General features: G+C 41.1%; 2 protein-coding genes across 5 annotated transcripts in view; one reads left to right on the plus strand and one right to left on the minus strand.

The window, feature by feature from the left end:
* Positions 1-266: 266 nt before the first annotated feature.
* On the plus strand, positions 267-10633 carry LOC107380126 (multidrug and toxin extrusion protein 1). Of its 4 annotated transcripts, none has more exons than XR_008563592.2 (18): positions 267-599; positions 915-1016; positions 1209-1277; positions 1370-1518; positions 2594-2636; positions 2747-2791; positions 2928-3025; positions 3096-3193; positions 3278-3391; positions 3468-3535; positions 3609-3717; positions 3797-3872; positions 3956-4025; positions 4150-4282; positions 4371-4465; positions 6840-6996; positions 10066-10143; positions 10230-10288. XR_008563592.2 is itself a non-coding variant. In XM_015951203.3 (17 exons), the coding sequence occupies exons 1-17, from the start codon at positions 282-284 to the stop codon at positions 10533-10535; spliced, it is 1971 nt and encodes a 656-aa protein (XP_015806689.2). In that variant the 5' UTR covers positions 267-281; the 3' UTR covers positions 10536-10633. The 4 variants fall into 4 exon arrangements, 2 of the variants coding, with proteins under 2 accessions (XP_015806689.2, XP_015806690.2); XR_008563591.2 differs by having other exon boundaries at positions 6843-6996; XM_015951203.3 differs by lacking the exon at positions 6840-6996 and having other exon boundaries at positions 10230-10633.
* Positions 10149-16738, minus strand: part of slc47a3 (solute carrier family 47 member 3) — a 17303-nt gene continuing 10713 nt past the window's right edge. The window contains exons 15-17 of the mRNA XM_015951205.3: positions 15528-15622; positions 15395-15437; positions 10149-10950 (exon numbers count right to left, since the gene is read on the minus strand). Of these exons, the coding sequence (XP_015806691.1) occupies positions 10739-10950; positions 15395-15437; positions 15528-15622 (350 nt within the window). The 3' untranslated portion in view covers positions 10149-10738. The remainder of the gene's footprint in view (positions 10951-15394; positions 15438-15527; positions 15623-16738) is intronic.

Genomic DNA, 16738 nt, shown 5'->3' on the forward strand with positions numbered 1-16738 from the left:
AGCAAAAACAAAGTTTTTGTTCAATGTCAAAAATACTTTTGTATTATAACCCTGAACGATGAGCTTGTGTTTCTGCATTTGACTTTTCTAAATGTGGAGGCTTGAAAGGGTTAAACTCTTATTGTCTTTGACGCTGGCCACATGATGCTAAGCCATTCTGTAAATGTTTCAGGAGAGCTTTGAAGAGATAGAAATCATATTATTGTCGGAAAATTTCCTCCACTGACCAGAAATAGAGCTGGTTCATTGTCTTTTGCATGTTTCATCACCCAGAACAGAACATGTTCTCTTTCAAGTCCTGCATTTCTGTCTTTGTTGTGTTCTCTTGTCTTTGTTTTTACAATCTCTGTTGTTTCAGCTGGGCCTGGCTCATTTCCAGGGAAGCCGTGGCCACAGCAAGGCTTCCATCCTCTGCAGCATCCAGAGAACAACAACGATCAGCATGTCAGAGTCGGGTGAGACAAATCGGTGGATGGACGGGCGCTTTGGACATGGAGGTGACCAGCAACAAACTTTTTTTCTGCAGCTGGGTGCACCACAGGGTTCCTGTGGCCCACAGAGAGGAACTGTACCACATCCTGAGGATGACAGGGCCTCTGGTAAAGACTGGCACTGACTTGAGATTGTAATTTCCCAAGCTGCTGCGTTCAGGGGAAGATTGATGAATCGTTCTTTGCCAGAGAAAAGTTTAAAAGGTTGAAGACTTGCCAGCAGAAATCAATAGACTTAAAAGATTGTTTGGCAGGTTTTCGAAGCTGAGCTGAGCTGTATCTGCAGCCTGCTAAACTAATGGAAGAGTCTCAAGTCGTTTGTCAAAGCAAGTGACAAAGACAATTAACCGAAGCTTGTTTGCTGAAATATCACCTGCCAGCCGGTAGCCATTTGACCTGCTTTCTTGATGTTTGTCTCTGCAGCTGCTGTCTCGAATTCTCAATTATCTGCTCCCATTTGTGGTGACAATGTTCTGTGGGCGTCTGGGAAATGCCGTGATGGCCGGCTATGGATTAGCTTCAGCTGTAAGTGGACAGCCCTGACTTCTGCTCACTCACGCAGTCGTGGAGGAAAACAAATGGAAGTGTTATTTCAGAGGAGGCGATGCATTACCCAGCTCACCAAGATGGTCCAGGCACAATTACTGGAGGAGGATTTATCATCATTTATTCTAGTTGTTAAAATCAAGTCAAAGATTTTTGTGTTTTCAATTCCAGACAATTAACGTTACCACGGTAGCGACAGGATACGGCCTGGGGTTGGCATGTGACACTCTTGTTTCTCAGGTCTGGAAGTTTGCTTTTACTTGTACAAAATGGACTTTCTTATTTAGGGGAAAAAAAGTTATTGTGCTTAAAATCTTTTTTCTGTTTGGCAGACGTTTGGGGGCAAGAACCTGCGGCAGGTGGGGGTGATTCTTCAGCGAAGCATCATCATCCTCATGTTGTTCTGTTTACCTTGTTGGGGGCTCCTCATCAATGCTCAGTCCATCCTGTTATGTCTAGGCCAGGAGCCTGAGGTCTCCAGGTACTATAACTTTAATGGTTAACACATTTCGCTTATTTTCACATGTGGGTGGCTGCGGCTCACTGGGGAAGATCCGTTTTCCACTGATCAGAGCATGAGCCTGCCAAGCCACTTGTATTGTCGAGTGAGTTTCTTAAGCCAAATGTTGCACCCTGGACGCGATAAAAATGGCAGCCCACTGCTCCTTAGGGATGATTCAAATGCAGAGAAATCATTTCTCAAAGGGGATCAATAAAGTGAAACCATATATTACTTATTTTTGAAATACAAACCGTCACTCTGAGTTTCACATGCAGGCTGAACATAAAAATCGTCTTCTACCCCATCTGCTGCATTAGCCGCCAAAAAGAAAAAATATAGAAGAGGAAGCGCTCGGGTCGGAAAAAGCCGTATAGGTTGACGTCGCACTGTAAATTGACATTCATGGACTCAATCATTTTGGCTTGTTCAGGAGAGAGCAGAGCATGACTCAGCAGGAGCAGCGGTTTGAGTTTAGGGGTTGCTGTACTCCGTTGGTGCGGACTGCCGGGGGGCGACGTCCCTCCCGTGTTCGTTGGCCCCTTTGGAAAGCACGGGTTTTTCTTAGTCGTAGCTTTAGCAACTCCAAGCTATCACCTGCCGCTGCCCATGTGTCTCGGCTAGTAGAGGCTAACCGTTAGCGTTAGCAACTCCACCACATGGCAGAACTTCTTTAGGCTCAAGTTATTTACATCAACCTTTCAAATAAACTGAATCTCATCACGAATAATAACGTGAAAGTGTCCTAATCCTGATGTTTCTGCTGCCTTCTCCTCTAGCCACCTTGCACTTCCTGAAATGAGAACGTTTTTCCCACAAAGAACAACAAGGCGTTCATTCATACAGGAGACCACAGCAGATTTATTGGGAAAAAAATTAATGAATGAATGAGAGCTTTAATATTATTATTTTACAGGAAAGTAAAAATGTATCCATAATTGTCTAAACATCGTCTATTAAAAAAACAACTGCTTCTACTTCATATACGTAATCATAATTATTTAAAATGTCTTAAAATGTTATTTAAATTTTGCAAACACCCTTGTTTGTTTTTTAGAATTGCCCAGCTCTATATTACAGCCTTTCTGCCTGCAGTACCAGTAAGTCCCGCATTTAATCAGACTTTTATTTTAGCATTAATCCAAGTTTTTGTTTCAGTTAATATTCTTTTCTGTTCAGTTATTTACATCTTATAATGATATTGTTGCAGGCCATGTTTCTACATTCTCTTCAGGTGTCTTACCTGCAGAATCAGGTGAATTTGCACCTTCAGTTAGATGAAAGAACCTTTACTTTGATCTTGTTTCGTTAAACACAAACATTAAATATTTTTCATGCTTTAATTGCATTTCTTCCATCCTGATGACACCTTTTCATATTCTGACATCCAGGGTATCATCCTGCCTCAGTTGTATGCTGCTGCTTTGGCAAATCTTGCAAGTGGAGCAACAAACTACATTTTAATTTACTGGCTGGACCTGGGTGTTGGGTATATGCATGCTCATATATCTTAAAAGACCCCTTTAGATCTGAACTGAAGTACTTCTTGTGCTTTTCAGTGGATCTGCAGCAGCAAACACTCTGTCTCAGATTTACATTTGTGTTTTTCTGTTTGCCTACATTCGCTGGAAGAAGCTTCATGTGAAAACATGGGGAGGTGAGAGTGAGACAGTTTGATGATGCGATGACCTCAAAAACGAATGAGCTCTTTTTTCAAACGGGTCTCTGGCTCCCCCTGCAGGCTGGTCTGTGGAATCACTGCAGGAGTGGGGCTCCTACATGAAGCTGGCTCTTCCCAGCGCATTAATGAAGTGCTTTGAGTGGTGGGTTTATGAGTTTGGGGGGTTTTTTGCAGGTAGATCAGATACTCTTCGTCTATCTTTATGTATTAATAACAGACAGAGTTGTGACTGCTCGTCTGTTCTGATCAGGGATGCTGAGTGAAGATGAGCTTGCAGCCCAGCATGCAGTGATCATGGTGGCTTATATCACCTACATGGTACTAAGTTATGGCATATATACATATATACTCTGTACTTTTCATGTTATATTCAATTATTCTGATTCCTTAGTTTCCACTTGGTATTCAAGCTGCAGCGTGTGCTCGAGTTGGGAACGCTCTCGGTGCTGGAGACAGCAGCAGGGCGATTCTAACCAGCAAGGTTTCACTCGGTCTTGCAGGTCAGTCTGATATATATTTAACATTTTATTATTTGCAGCATCGCTATTATTTACCACATTTCCCACCTCTGGTTTTCAGCTACATTTGCGGTTGCTGAAGGTCTCGTGCTTGGTTCCTCGAAAACAGTGATTGGCCTCATCTTTACCTCTGACGAGTGAGTTCAACAGCTGCATTTGAGTTATAGAAAATAATATTTTAATAAAACAATTTACATTCATGCAAAAACCCTGTTTTCAGAAGGATCATTGGTCTGGTCTCACAGCTGATGAATGCTTATTGTTTCCTTCAGTTCTTTGACGGCCTTGTGGTGAGTCTCGTTTCCAAAGTTGTGAAGAAATAGAGTTTGAAGCTGTTAATATATTTGGGAAGCACCTTGTGGCTGAAAGAAAGTGTACCTTTTCTAATGACAGATGTGTGTTTTTACACTCCAGTGTGTGTGTACAGGCATCTTTCTGGGAACAGGAAAACAGAAGATCCCAGCTGTGGCTAACTTCATTGGTTACTACTGCGTTGGGCTCACACTGAGCGTGACTCTAATGTTTGCAGCAAAGCTGAGAGTTTTAGGTGCTTAAGAACTAATTATTTTATTTGAAATGACCTTCAATTACTTTTTAAGTGAAGTTTGCACTCACAGTTGTTAATATCTGCACAGGTTTCTGGGTGGGACTGCTGGTTTGTGTCGTTTTGCAGTCCTCCTTCTACATCGTTGTAATCTTCAGGCTGAACTGGGAAAAAGTCACAGAGGAGGTATACAGCTCGGGATCTGGGGTCACACGTGGCTCCTCGGTCCTTCTCCAGTGGCCCTTTCATAAAATCAATAGAATTAAAAGCAGAAATCCAGGGCAAGGCACCACCTAGAGGAGGGAAAGGTGTTCTGCAGGTTTTCCATGTCTCTGCTTCAGCACAGCTGATTTATATTGGCTCCCCAGAAGGACATCAAGGGCTGCAGATGCCTGTTAATTACTCATTCAGCTAAGTCAGGTGTGTGGCAGCAGGGAAACACTGGTGTTTAAAAGGGCAACATGGAAAACATGCAGTCCAGTGTGCCCTGAGGACCAGGGTGCCTCATATTTGCAAAATGAAACACATGCTCTTTAAAGAGCAAGTCACCCCCTACAAGAAGCGTACTTCAATCCCACTTCATGTTTGAAAAATGCAACAAATGCTGCTGCCTAGCAGACCGAGAGGGTGGAGCCACTAACAAATACACACACTCACGACGTTGTGACATCATAATGTACCAGTTTACATCATAGCATACCTCTTAGCCAATAGCGGTGGCAGATTTAAATTCAAATGCAGTGAATAGTTTTTACCTGACAACGGCACAACACTGACAGTTTCAGGCAGAAAATTTAAATTTGAACTAAAATGCACTAAAGTGCAAAACTATTGACTACACGTTTCTGCAGCACGATTAGACACGCATTTATATAGTTTATCAGAAAAAAATAGTTGATTTGGGGGTGACTTGCTCTTTAAGTGAAATGATGAAGGGACAAAATGTTCAGATTTGCACAGATAAAATAACGCAAACTACTAAAATAAATAAATAAATAAACTATGAAGTTTCTGTTTTCTTAGAATTTCAGTCAGATGGTTGAATAGGATTCAAGTAATCTGCATTACCTCTTTAAAGTGGGACAGTTATTCATTTTTAATTCAGCAGTATATAGGCTTGTTGCAAATGTAGATAAGTGTAAACATGCTATTAGAGTTCCCTCTTTTTTAAAGGCAATTAATAATAATAATAATAATAATAATAATAATAATAATAATAATAATAATTTTATTTCAAGCGCCTTTCAAAGCTCTCAAGGTCACTGTACAAGACAAAATATAAGGAACAGCAAGCAATACAAACAACAAGAAATAACTGCTAAAATTAATTCCCATGGGTAGAGTAAGAGTAGTACAATGGATAATAGACTAAGAAGAGTAGATGGAAGGAGGACAGTTACAACGAGTAAGCCAGGTGGAACATGTGAGTTTTGAGTTGAGACTTGAAGGTTGAGAAGGAGTTTATATTGCGGAGGTCAGGCGGTAGAGTGTTCTAGAGTTTTGGAGCTGAGTGGCTGAAAGCTCTGGCTCCCATAGTACAGAAACGAGTGCGAGGAACAGACAGGGAAGGTGAAGATGATGATCGGAGAGAGCGAGTGGGAGTGACAATGTGGAGGAGATTATGGATGGCTTTAAAGGCATGAAGAAGTATCTTATAGTCAATTCTGTATTTGACAGGGAGCCAGTGAAGTTGTTGCAGGAGAGGGTGATGTGATCAAAAGTGGAGGTCTTAGTGATTATCCGGGCAGATGAATTTTGGACTAACTGTAGCTTGTTGAGTGATTTTAGAGGGAGACCGGAGAGGAGGGCATTACAGTAACTGATGCGACTGGTGACCAGGCTGTGGACCAAAATAGTGGTGGAGTACTGACTGAGGGAGGGGCGGAGCCGATTGATATTGCGTAGATGAAAATAAGCTGTTTTTATTGTGTTGTTAATATGAGGAATGACGGATAAGGTGTTGTCTAACACCCAAGCTCTTAGTTTTGGTGGTGGGGAGAAGTGTGGTGTTGTCAAAGCTGAGTGAGAATGAACTGGTCTTAGATAGAGAGGACTTGGTGCCAATGAGGAGGATCTCAGTCTTATTGTTGTTGAGCTGTAGAAAGTTAGAAGAAAACCAGGATTTGACTTCGGTGAGGCAGCTGAGAAGGGAGGATAAAGGGAGCGGGGGGTTGAGTTGGGTAGAGAAGTAGAGCTGGGTGTCATCGGCGTAGCAGTGAAAATGAATATTAAATTTCTTAAAGATATTGCCAAGTGGGAGTAAGTAGATTATGAAGAGAATGGGACCTAAGACTGAGCCCTGAGGAACTCCAGGGTAACTGGCTTGGGGTTAGAGCGGAAGGTGCGTAGTTGGACGAAATTAACAATTCTTAAATTGCTGTCATCTTTTTGAAGCTCCAAGTGAAATTTTATTTAGTGGCAGAAATGGCTCTGATTATTGTAAAGATTGCAAATTCATGGAGTAGCCATTAACTGCATTGTAAGAACTTTCTGTAGAGTTGGACTGCAGTGATGATTCACACAGGATCTAATTTAAAGTTTTTGTCATCTGCTTTCTCAGTAGGTTTGAATAAAGGCAACTGGACTTCTTTTGAAGACGTTTCACATCTCATCCGAGAAACTTTGTCAATTCTAACTGGAAATGTGGAGAGTGGACCATAAATATTGTAGTGAGCTGTTGTTGCTTAACAAAATGAAACGACATTTGAATCACCCAGGTGTGTATTACACAGAGGCTGCCTTATTAGGTTTAGAGCGTAGAGTGCTTTAGGTTGACACTCAGAAGTCCACTCGCACCTCAAGGACAAGAACACCTTTGAGGATGACAATGTTGTTAGTTTATACAGAGACGATCCCAGAAAAATTTCATGGGGGCCCTTGATAATTTTGGGGTGGCACCACATATTGGTCCCCGTTGTAATTCTGTGAGAGTTTAACTTGTAGCTGTGTATTGCTCCTTCATGAATTTTCATTTAAAAAAAAACTATGAAATCAACACATTTAACTCAAAATTGAGAAACACAAACATTTCAGAAAAAAATACAAAATTTGCAGTTATTTCAGTCACTGGATCAAATGTTATTGTTATGTAATCATGTAACAATAAAATAAACAAATAACCATGCGACAAACAAATATGCATATGATTAAAACATATGAATGTATGATTTGTGTGAACATACAGTAAATGCAATTTATCAACGGGGGTAGTCTTACCTTGGGGGCCAGTGGGGTGGCCAAGAAATTTCCAGGTGTGGCCATGGCCCCCCTTCGACTCACCTTGGGTGTGCCACTGGTTTGAGAAAGGAGTTAAGTCTCATTTAAGCCAAATACGGCTTCCATAAAGCCCACTGAGTCCAAATCAAACCCAGTGCATTGCAAATCTGGATGCAGACCTCAGTAAAGTTTCTGCATTGTCTTTTCTCTGGATTGCTATGAAGTAAAAAAAATAAATCCCATGAGCCAGACAGGAAGTGAGATGTGTACCAGCAAGGTGCAGCTGTTACATTCCAAATATTAAACCTGTGTAGCATTTTTTTCCTCTGTTTTATTTTATTATCAGTGGCAGACATGAGTTGACAGTGTATGACAGTTCACATTTATGTTTACAGGTATATCTTTAAATCTATTGGGTCAAATTTCTAATCATTTGGTCCTCTCGCTGAAGCAAAATTCTGGAGACAATCAGCACATGATCTGCGGTCAGTGTAAAGGGCAGTCAATCCTGAACTCATACGGAAACGCACCGCATCTGCTCGGAACTCAGTGTGAATGAGGCGAAAAGGAAGACATCTGTATCAAGTGTGAAAAGGCTACATCAAACAGAGGATGAGGTTTTTGATTTCACGTGTCTAACGCTTACAGTGCAGCTCAGAACCTAATCCCCAGAAAGTTTCAGTGTAATTCACACCTTCATGCTTCTGATCCAAATGTGGCAGCAGTAAATCAGGAGGTAGCATGGGTTGTCCTGTAACAGGAAGGCTGTAGGTTCGATCCTGGCTCCCACCAGAGAATGCTACTGTTGTGTCCTTGGGCAAGACACATAACCCAGCATACCTGCTGGTGGTGGTCAGAGGAACCGGTTGCGCCAGCCTTCAACAGTCCCATTTCCATCAGTGCTCTCCAGGTCCCCATACCATGCCATAGTTTATTTATATAGCACGTTTAAAACGCCGCATGGGAGCTGCCCAAAGTGCTGCACAGGCTAAAACAAAACACAACCAAGCTAAGGAACTAAAACAGAAGATAAAAATACCAATCAAGAGCAGATAAAACATGAAGAATACTAAGAACACATTAAAACAATAACGCAGTAAAACACTGAAACGAGTCAATGTCTAAAAGCCAAATTGTAAAAGTGGGTCTTTAACGAGATTTAAAAACCGCCAGTGACGGAGCCTGCCGAACTCCAATGGTCAACGAGTTCCACAGCTTTGGGGCAGCATGCACAAATGCTCGTTCACCCCGCGATTTCTATCGCATCCGGGTCATGCAAAGCAGCAGGAGGTCAGCCGACCTCAATGTGCGCGTGGGTACATAGGGAGTGAGCAGGTCAGAGAGATAGGGAGGTGCCAGGTCGTTGAGTGCTTTAAATGCAAAAGTCAATAACTTAAATTGTACTCTGAAAATGACAGGGAGCCAGTGAAGATGTGACAGAATATGGCTATGTCGGTGCACATTTGTTAGAGGTGCTGAAAAAAATCGATTCAAGTCTGAATCGGGATTCTTATTTATAAAGATTCTGAATCGATTCACAAAGGTTCAGAATCGATTCCAAGAACTTAAATGTTTGTCATGTTACAGGTTTGAGATGCACTTTTTTGATCTTTGTTAGGAGAGTCAGTACTCCGTTTACTTTTGTGGTCTCATAAATTGAGATGATTTATGTTTGAATCTGCTGATAAGAGGGCACTTGAATGTATTTTTTTCCATATTCAGAGATTTGAGATATTCTCATATTTATTTTGTAAGTTGATAAATGAGTACTCAGGATTACTCATGTAACTTGTTTCTACACATACTTGAAAAGTATTTGACCGTATTACTTTCAAAGCTACTGTTAGGTAACTACAGATTTGTTATATTTTACAAGGTAAGCAAAAATAAATGTTGCCTTTTGGTCAAAAGATTGCTTCTGTTTACAGTTTTAGAATCACTTTATTTTAAATTGTAAATTTGTATTTTTGGAGCATGACCAGTTTAAAGTCAGATAAAAATGTCCCATAGCTTTAACTAATCAGTACAACAAAGTAGTTAATCCTGGAGCTGACACTCTTTGTTAATACTGATCGTGAATCGATTTAAATGGAGAATCGATTCTGAATCGAATCGGCACCCCTAGAATCGGAATCGAATCAAATCGTGAGTTGCTCTAAGATTCACATCCCTAATATTTGTCAAAAACCTGGCAGCCGTGGCTACTTCGTAGCTCATCATCACCATGTGTGTGTGATTGGATGGATGACTGTGTTGTGAAGTGCCTTGGGGGGGTTGTAGAACCTTAAGAAGGTGCTATACAAATACAGGCCATTTACCATACACCTCAAAATACAAAGCTATAGGGCCTAACAAGGTCAAAGACCCCTCAGCATGTGGGTGGGGGGTGATTAAATGTAATTTGAGCAAGTTCCGCTGCAGAAGATCACTAAATTATTGACCAAGTTCCTTGGAAGAGATGTGAAATACTTCAAGGAACCAAATAACTCCAGTTACCTTCATCCCTACTAGGATTACCATGATCTGAATGACTCAGAGCCTTCATCAGCATGTTGTCTGCTTTCATTCAGGCTGTAAAACGAGCACAGAAATCACTAAACACTCTGGATTCCGAGGGAACCCCAGATCGGTCAACACACGGTGAAAAAGTAAGTAGACAGGAAAAGGTTTATTCTTTAGTCGATAAACCAACATTCTGCTCTTTGATCTAAACAGTTATGTGCTGCTTTCACAGCCAGTGGACGGCTACGTGTCTGTCAGTACAGAAGCCCATGATGGGAACCCTGAGAGGGAAGGGGGACATGTGGTCCGGCAGCTTAAGGACAACCGTCTCTCCATCACACAGCTGATCATCAGGCGCGGACTCACGGTGTTTGCAGCCGTTGCTCTCCTCGCCGTTGGAGCAGCCGTGCTCTTCCTCGTCCCTCTACCAGAGATTCAGTCTGCAGAGAGCAACTATACCCGCGACTGGATCAATGTGACATATAGTCCTGATTCAATTTTCTCCACTCAGTTGGTCCCGAGTAAAGAGTCAGAGTGAGTTGAAGCTAATGTTGACATTTTGTAGCCGTGCAACTGCACACTGGAAGAATTAAATTTTAAAAAATCCAAATAAATTTCTGCTCCTGCTCTTTTCAATGTGCCCCTTATTTGGGTCTTGCTTATCCTGCAGTGTGAACATCCATTTTATGTTCAGTACTGGTAGCAAAAGAACCAACTCTCTGACTTTAATGGACTTTGCTGTCATGTGACCAAGTAAGTAATCAGAACATTTATAACAATTCCAGTGGCCAATATGAACAGCATGACAGCCAGAGCCAGACCTCTTCTGAGAACCAGAGACCGATGGGAGAGCTCAGCTTTAGGTGTTCTAACAGCCGGTGTCTCCTCAGTGTCAGTCAGGGTAATGACATCGGTTTGGCTGAAGGAGTCCTCTGCATCTTCTGTTTGGGTACCTAAAATGTAAACAAGACACTTTTAAAGAAATTAAAATGAAGAATCACCTTTTTTTTTTTTTAAACATGGACCCTCTTGTGTGATTTTTGTGACTGTGGCAAAAATAACAACACTTGTTTAAGATTCCAAGCGAGAAAAATTCAGGAAACATCAGCGACAGCGCTTCCCAAAGTTGGGATCAGGACCTCGCTGTGGATCGCCAAGAATTATGCAGGGGGTCTTGAGATGATTTCCAGAAATTGGAATAAAAATTGAAAAACTATTGCTGAAGCTTTATTTCTAGCATTATTGTTACAAAAACTAAACCAAATAGTTTTAAATGGATATGAGGGACCATGATGTAACGTCCATAAAGGGTCCATTTTCATCTATATATTGACCTACATCATCTACAGGAACAAGTCCACTATCTAGGGGGATTTTCTGTTCTGTCTTCTAAAGCCCAGAAGATTCTGCAGTGCTTGTTGACATTCCATGAAGACGAGACTGTCAGCCCATGTCTCCAAACAAAGCTTTCCTCTGAGAAGACTGCAGGATTCCACACTCTGAATGAAAAGTGAACTTTTATAACTCATTAATTAAATAATCATAAATAATCATGAGGTTGAATGAACCAGATGTAATATGAATAATAATAATGATGTTTGAATAATCTGTGCCTAATTTAGTGAACTTGAAATGAATATTATTGCTTACAATGAAACATTTTTATGTTATGATCAGTAATGTATGATTTAACAAGTTAATCATTATCTACACTCATACACAATGTTCATAAGATGTAAATTACGGTTAAGGTCACATATCACAAAGGTTTAAAGATTCTTTATCCACAGAACAAGAACATTTTGTATCTGGAAGGTGTGGTTTCTGAGGGATGTTTGGTAATGCCGACTGTGACAGCAGTGTCTGTCACCTCATGGACATGGTCTGCTGGTAGTGTTTTCTGTGTTCTGCCCAGGATGACTGGTTGATGTGCACACAATCAGTCTTCTGTTTATGAATGCATGTGTTAATTTTGTACTTCAATTTGAGTTACCAGTGACTTGGAGTTTCCCATGGAGTCTCACACCTGCAGCTCATCTCCCCAGGAAGCCTAGTCGGCACTCCTGGGATCTACCAACTCTCAAGGGAGGGGATATTCATGTTTATGCTTGTGTTTAATTTAATGTAGATGTTTTCTGTTATGGATAGGAAGTTTGTAATTATGATTTAGTTATTTGAGTTACCTGAATTGATTAGAGTGGTTAGTTTGTGTGTGTGTGAGGATGCGTGTGTTAATTGTATGTTAATTGTTCCCCTCTTGTATGTAGAGTGGTCTGATCAGCCACTATTTAAGTTGAACCTGGTGTGTCTGAAATGTCTTTTGTTTTCTGGAGAGTGTCTTGTGCTGTGATTAGGTTAAAGTTCCTTTAACTTTGAAGCCGCTCCAAAAATAAAATGGTGTTTTGAGTCTCATGAGCAGTTCTTCTCTGGCTGGTTTGTGCAAGTCCCTGACACCGACAAACATGTCAAATTCTGATTTGCGGAAAAGATAAACTCTAGATTATTAAAACTAGAGTGACTGCCGAGTCACTCAGTTTTCCAGCTGACACCTCGATTCGGCCAAATCGGGAAAGAAGCCTTTTTGAAACAACCTCCTTTGACCTTAAGGCAAAACCTTGCCACGACGCTGCAAGTGATTACAGACACAACAGCTCCTTCCAGAGCTACTGCAACTCAGACGTCCATCTTGGGCATCAAATCTGCAGACCCGGGTTGTATCTCACGGCCGCGGAAGCTCAACTCAGAGGAGGCTACTAATCTCTGAGGATCGTGGTCTCGACGTCCGGTGACCTCATCACTCTGACCGCAAACCTCAGGAACGCTGGGAGCAACTCGTTCAAGGATATCGTAGACCTGCATACTGGTGTCTGATGATATTTTATTAATAATCAACTCTCTAGTTATAGCAGACCAAATTCTTTTACACCCAGAATTCACAATCTCTTTCAGATACAAAGGTTCTGATCTACATCTACTTCACACATCACCATTCCATCATCACATATCATTATTCATAGCTTGCCATGTATTATAATTAGTCTAGAAAATAAAGTTGATTTTTAATTATATACTTAAATCTGTCTGAATTAATACGAAGTGTGTTTATGGTCCTTGAATAAGCAAAGAATCCTAAACTCTTCTGGTTAAACATTCAAAGATCAATCAGCTTGATTTTCTATATTTATATAGAATCATCACATATTATTGGTCATAATTTAACCCCCCAATCTCAATCTCACTACAATGAGCTGAACTGTTTTATTATTTTAAAGGGAAAATATTAACACTTTTTCCTAAAGGTAATATATCATAAGAAATACACTATTTGGAGATTTTCATCATGTTATATCATTATTATCATTATTTCCGAATGAAAAATACCCCCAAAGCGTTTTTTGGCTTCACGCATGCATTTCTGTCTCAGTTGCAAATTGTCTGCTGTCTGCATACAGTTGAATAGAGTTGTTGTTGCATCATCACAGCCTGTTTCTCCCCATCCAGATAGTCTCTCGTGTGCAGATCCGTCCTCCCCTGGACTTTTAAACACTGACTCTCAGTCTCTCTCGGCGCCTTCACATCTGGGCCCGCACGAATCAGACCTGAACGGGTGACTTTTGTTCATATCTTCGTCAAATCTGCATTTTCCTGTCCAGCCCGACCCTTTTTCAGCCCTCCTCCCCAGCGGTCAGACTGGGATTGAGGTGACACTACGGACTGATTGGCTGGCTAAAAAAGCCTACCGCTTTTGAAAATGACTTCTCAATAGTACCAACAGTAATATTTTATCATATAATGCACCTTCTGTTGCTCTGGAAGGTGTAAAATAGCATGATACAGGTCCTTTTGTCATGATTCGCCCCGGCCTCCCTGACTGTGTCACTCCTTCCGTAATTGGCCTTATTGTTCTCACCTGGCCCTCGTTAACCTGCCCATGTGTTCCCTGATTGTTCTGTGTATTTATACCTCCCTCTTTGTTCCTGTCGTTGTCGGATCATTGTTGTCATTTTGTGCATATTCGTTTGTCCTGTCGCTCCCAGTCTACAATTAAACCATTTTTATTTTTTCATCCGTTGCCTGCTCTTCTGCCTCCTGAAACCCACCACCACACATGGTCTGCCATCTCCACCCGCAGAACATGACAGCTTTAAGTTAAAATAGTTCTATGGTCTATAAAAACATGTTCAGGAAGTTCATTGCATAAATTCCTTTTTCACAACGCTATTTCAGCTGTTTTATTCTTGACCATTTCACTTATCCTGAATGAGCAACATGCCACTCTGGCTGCTATAAGCTGAGAAGCTCAGATATCTGGAAGCGGATCAGAGTAAAATCGCTCTTCCTCCCAAAAGGGTCATTTAACATTTGTGATGTCACAAACAAGGACTTTTTGAAACAGCTTTTTTGTGGCACATAGTCCCTAAAACCAAACACAGGCAGAAAACAGATGGATGGATTGTTTTCCTATTTGGAGTGTTTATAGAGGCAGTCGAGACCCACGTGGCAGCAAAATAGGATGCAAAAGGTGGGTTTTGCACAATATGTCCCCTTTAAGCATGTAGATATTGTCATGTCAGGGATATCTGGCGTTGCATGTCTTGACAATTTTGTGGGTCTACAGTACTGTGAAAAACTAGACGTTACCTGGCACATTTATTTTGTCTTTGATTTTTAAGCTCTTAAATGATTCAGATCAGCAAACACATTTCATTACCAAACAAAGATAAAGTGAGTAAAATGTATTTTTCAAATGATGATTCCATTCATTAAGGGAAAAATAATTGCCCCTAAACCTCATAACTGGCTACAACATGCTTGGTGACATAATGATTTTCTCACATCGCTGCAAAGAAACTTTGGCCTGGTATTTGGTCAAAGTTCACTTTCCTTCAGTATTTTCAGATGTAGAACAAAATGCATTGTTTCATAAACTACAGAAAGTCAGCCAGGACCTGAAGTAGAAAATCAGTCCCGTACCATCACACTACCACCACCACCAACTGGACTGTTTCATCTTTTCTATGCATAACAAGACACACACCATCTAAAAACTTTTCCTTTGGTCTTGTCTGTTCACAGAATGTTTTCCACAAAGTATTGAAGGTTGTTGGGAAAATGTGAGATAAACCTTTGTGTTGTCTTTGGTCAGTAGAGATTATTCCCTTGGAATTCTCTCATGGATGTCCTTTAAGCCTCCCTGCTTAAATCTTCTCACTTTATCTTTAAATCGTGTTTAAAATAAAGATCTGTCTGCCGGGTGAATCAGATTTCAGTCTTAATCCTCAGTTTTTGATCCTTTTTATTGGTTCTGTCTAATATGCAAAGATGTAAGTTCAAAGAATGAGTTTATTTCTTAAACTGAAACATATGTGAAGAAGTTCTGTGAACAATCTGTCTTACTTGTGTTGCTGGAGCTCTCGTGCACCCCTGCTCTGATCTGAGCCTGGAAGAAAAACATTGTGAGTCCTCAAAAATAAAGACAAAGCAGTGTTTTTTTCTTTTAGACTGGCAACATTTAAGTGTTAACACTGACCTCAGTTGTAACTGTCTTCCAGTTCATTCTGACCAAATAGAAAATCAAGAATGTGCATTGCAATGAACCACAAGTAAGCAAGCCGATCCACAAGCCTGGAAATTAAATCAGATGTTTAACTAAAACAGATATACAGGTGCTGGCCAGTAAATTAGAATATCATCAAAAGGTTGAAAATATTTCAGTAATTCCATTCAAAACGTGAAACTTGTACATTATATTCATGCAATGCACACAGACCAATGTATTTCCTATGTTTATTACGTTTAATTTTGATATTTATAGGTGACAACCAATGAAAACATCAAATCTGGTATCTCAGAAAATTAGAATATTCTAAAGGCCAATGAAAAAATGTTTGTTTCTCTAATGTTGGCCAACTGAAAAAAATGAACATGAAAAGAATGTGCATGTATAGCACTCAATACTTAGTCGGGGCTCCTTTTGCCTCAATAACTGCAGTAATGCGGCGTGGCATGGACTCGATCAGTCTGTGGCACTGCTCAGGTGTTATGAGAGCCCAGGTTGCTCTGATAGTCGTCTTCAGCTCCTCTGCATTGTTGGGTCTAGCGTATTGCATCCTCCGCTTCACAATACCCCATAGATTTTCTATGGGGTTAAGGTCAGGCGAGTTTGCTGGCCAATCAAGGACAGGGATACCATGGTCCTTGAACCAGGTGCTGGTGGTTTTGGCACTGTGTGCAGGTGCCAAGTCCTGTTGAAAGGTGAAGTCTGCATCCCCATAAAGTTGGTCAGCAGCAGGAAGCATGAAGTGCTCTAAAACTTCCTGGTAGACGGCTGCATTGACCCTGGACCTCAGGAAACACAGTGGGCCAACACCGGCAGATGACATGGCACCCCACACCATCACTGACGGTGGAAACTTTACACTGGACCTCATGCAACGTGGATTCTGTGCTTCTCCGCTCTTCCTCCAGACTCTGGGTCCTTGATTTCCAAAGGAAATGCAGAACTTGCTTTCATCAGAAAACATAACTTTGGACCACTCAGCATCAGTCCAGTCCTTTTTGTCCTTGGCCCAGGCGAGACGCTTCTTGCGCTGTTTCTTGTTCAAGAGTGGCTTGACACACGGAATGCGACACCTGAATCCCATGTCTTTCATGAGTCTCCTCGTGGTGGTTCTTGAAGCGCTGACTCCAGCTGCAGTCCACTCTTTGTGGATCTCCCCCACATTTTTGAATGGGTTTGTC

This window comes from Nothobranchius furzeri, chromosome 13 (genome assembly GCF_043380555.1).
Source record: "Nothobranchius furzeri strain GRZ-AD chromosome 13, NfurGRZ-RIMD1, whole genome shotgun sequence".
Classification (NCBI taxonomy): domain Eukaryota; kingdom Metazoa; phylum Chordata; class Actinopteri; order Cyprinodontiformes; family Nothobranchiidae; genus Nothobranchius; species Nothobranchius furzeri.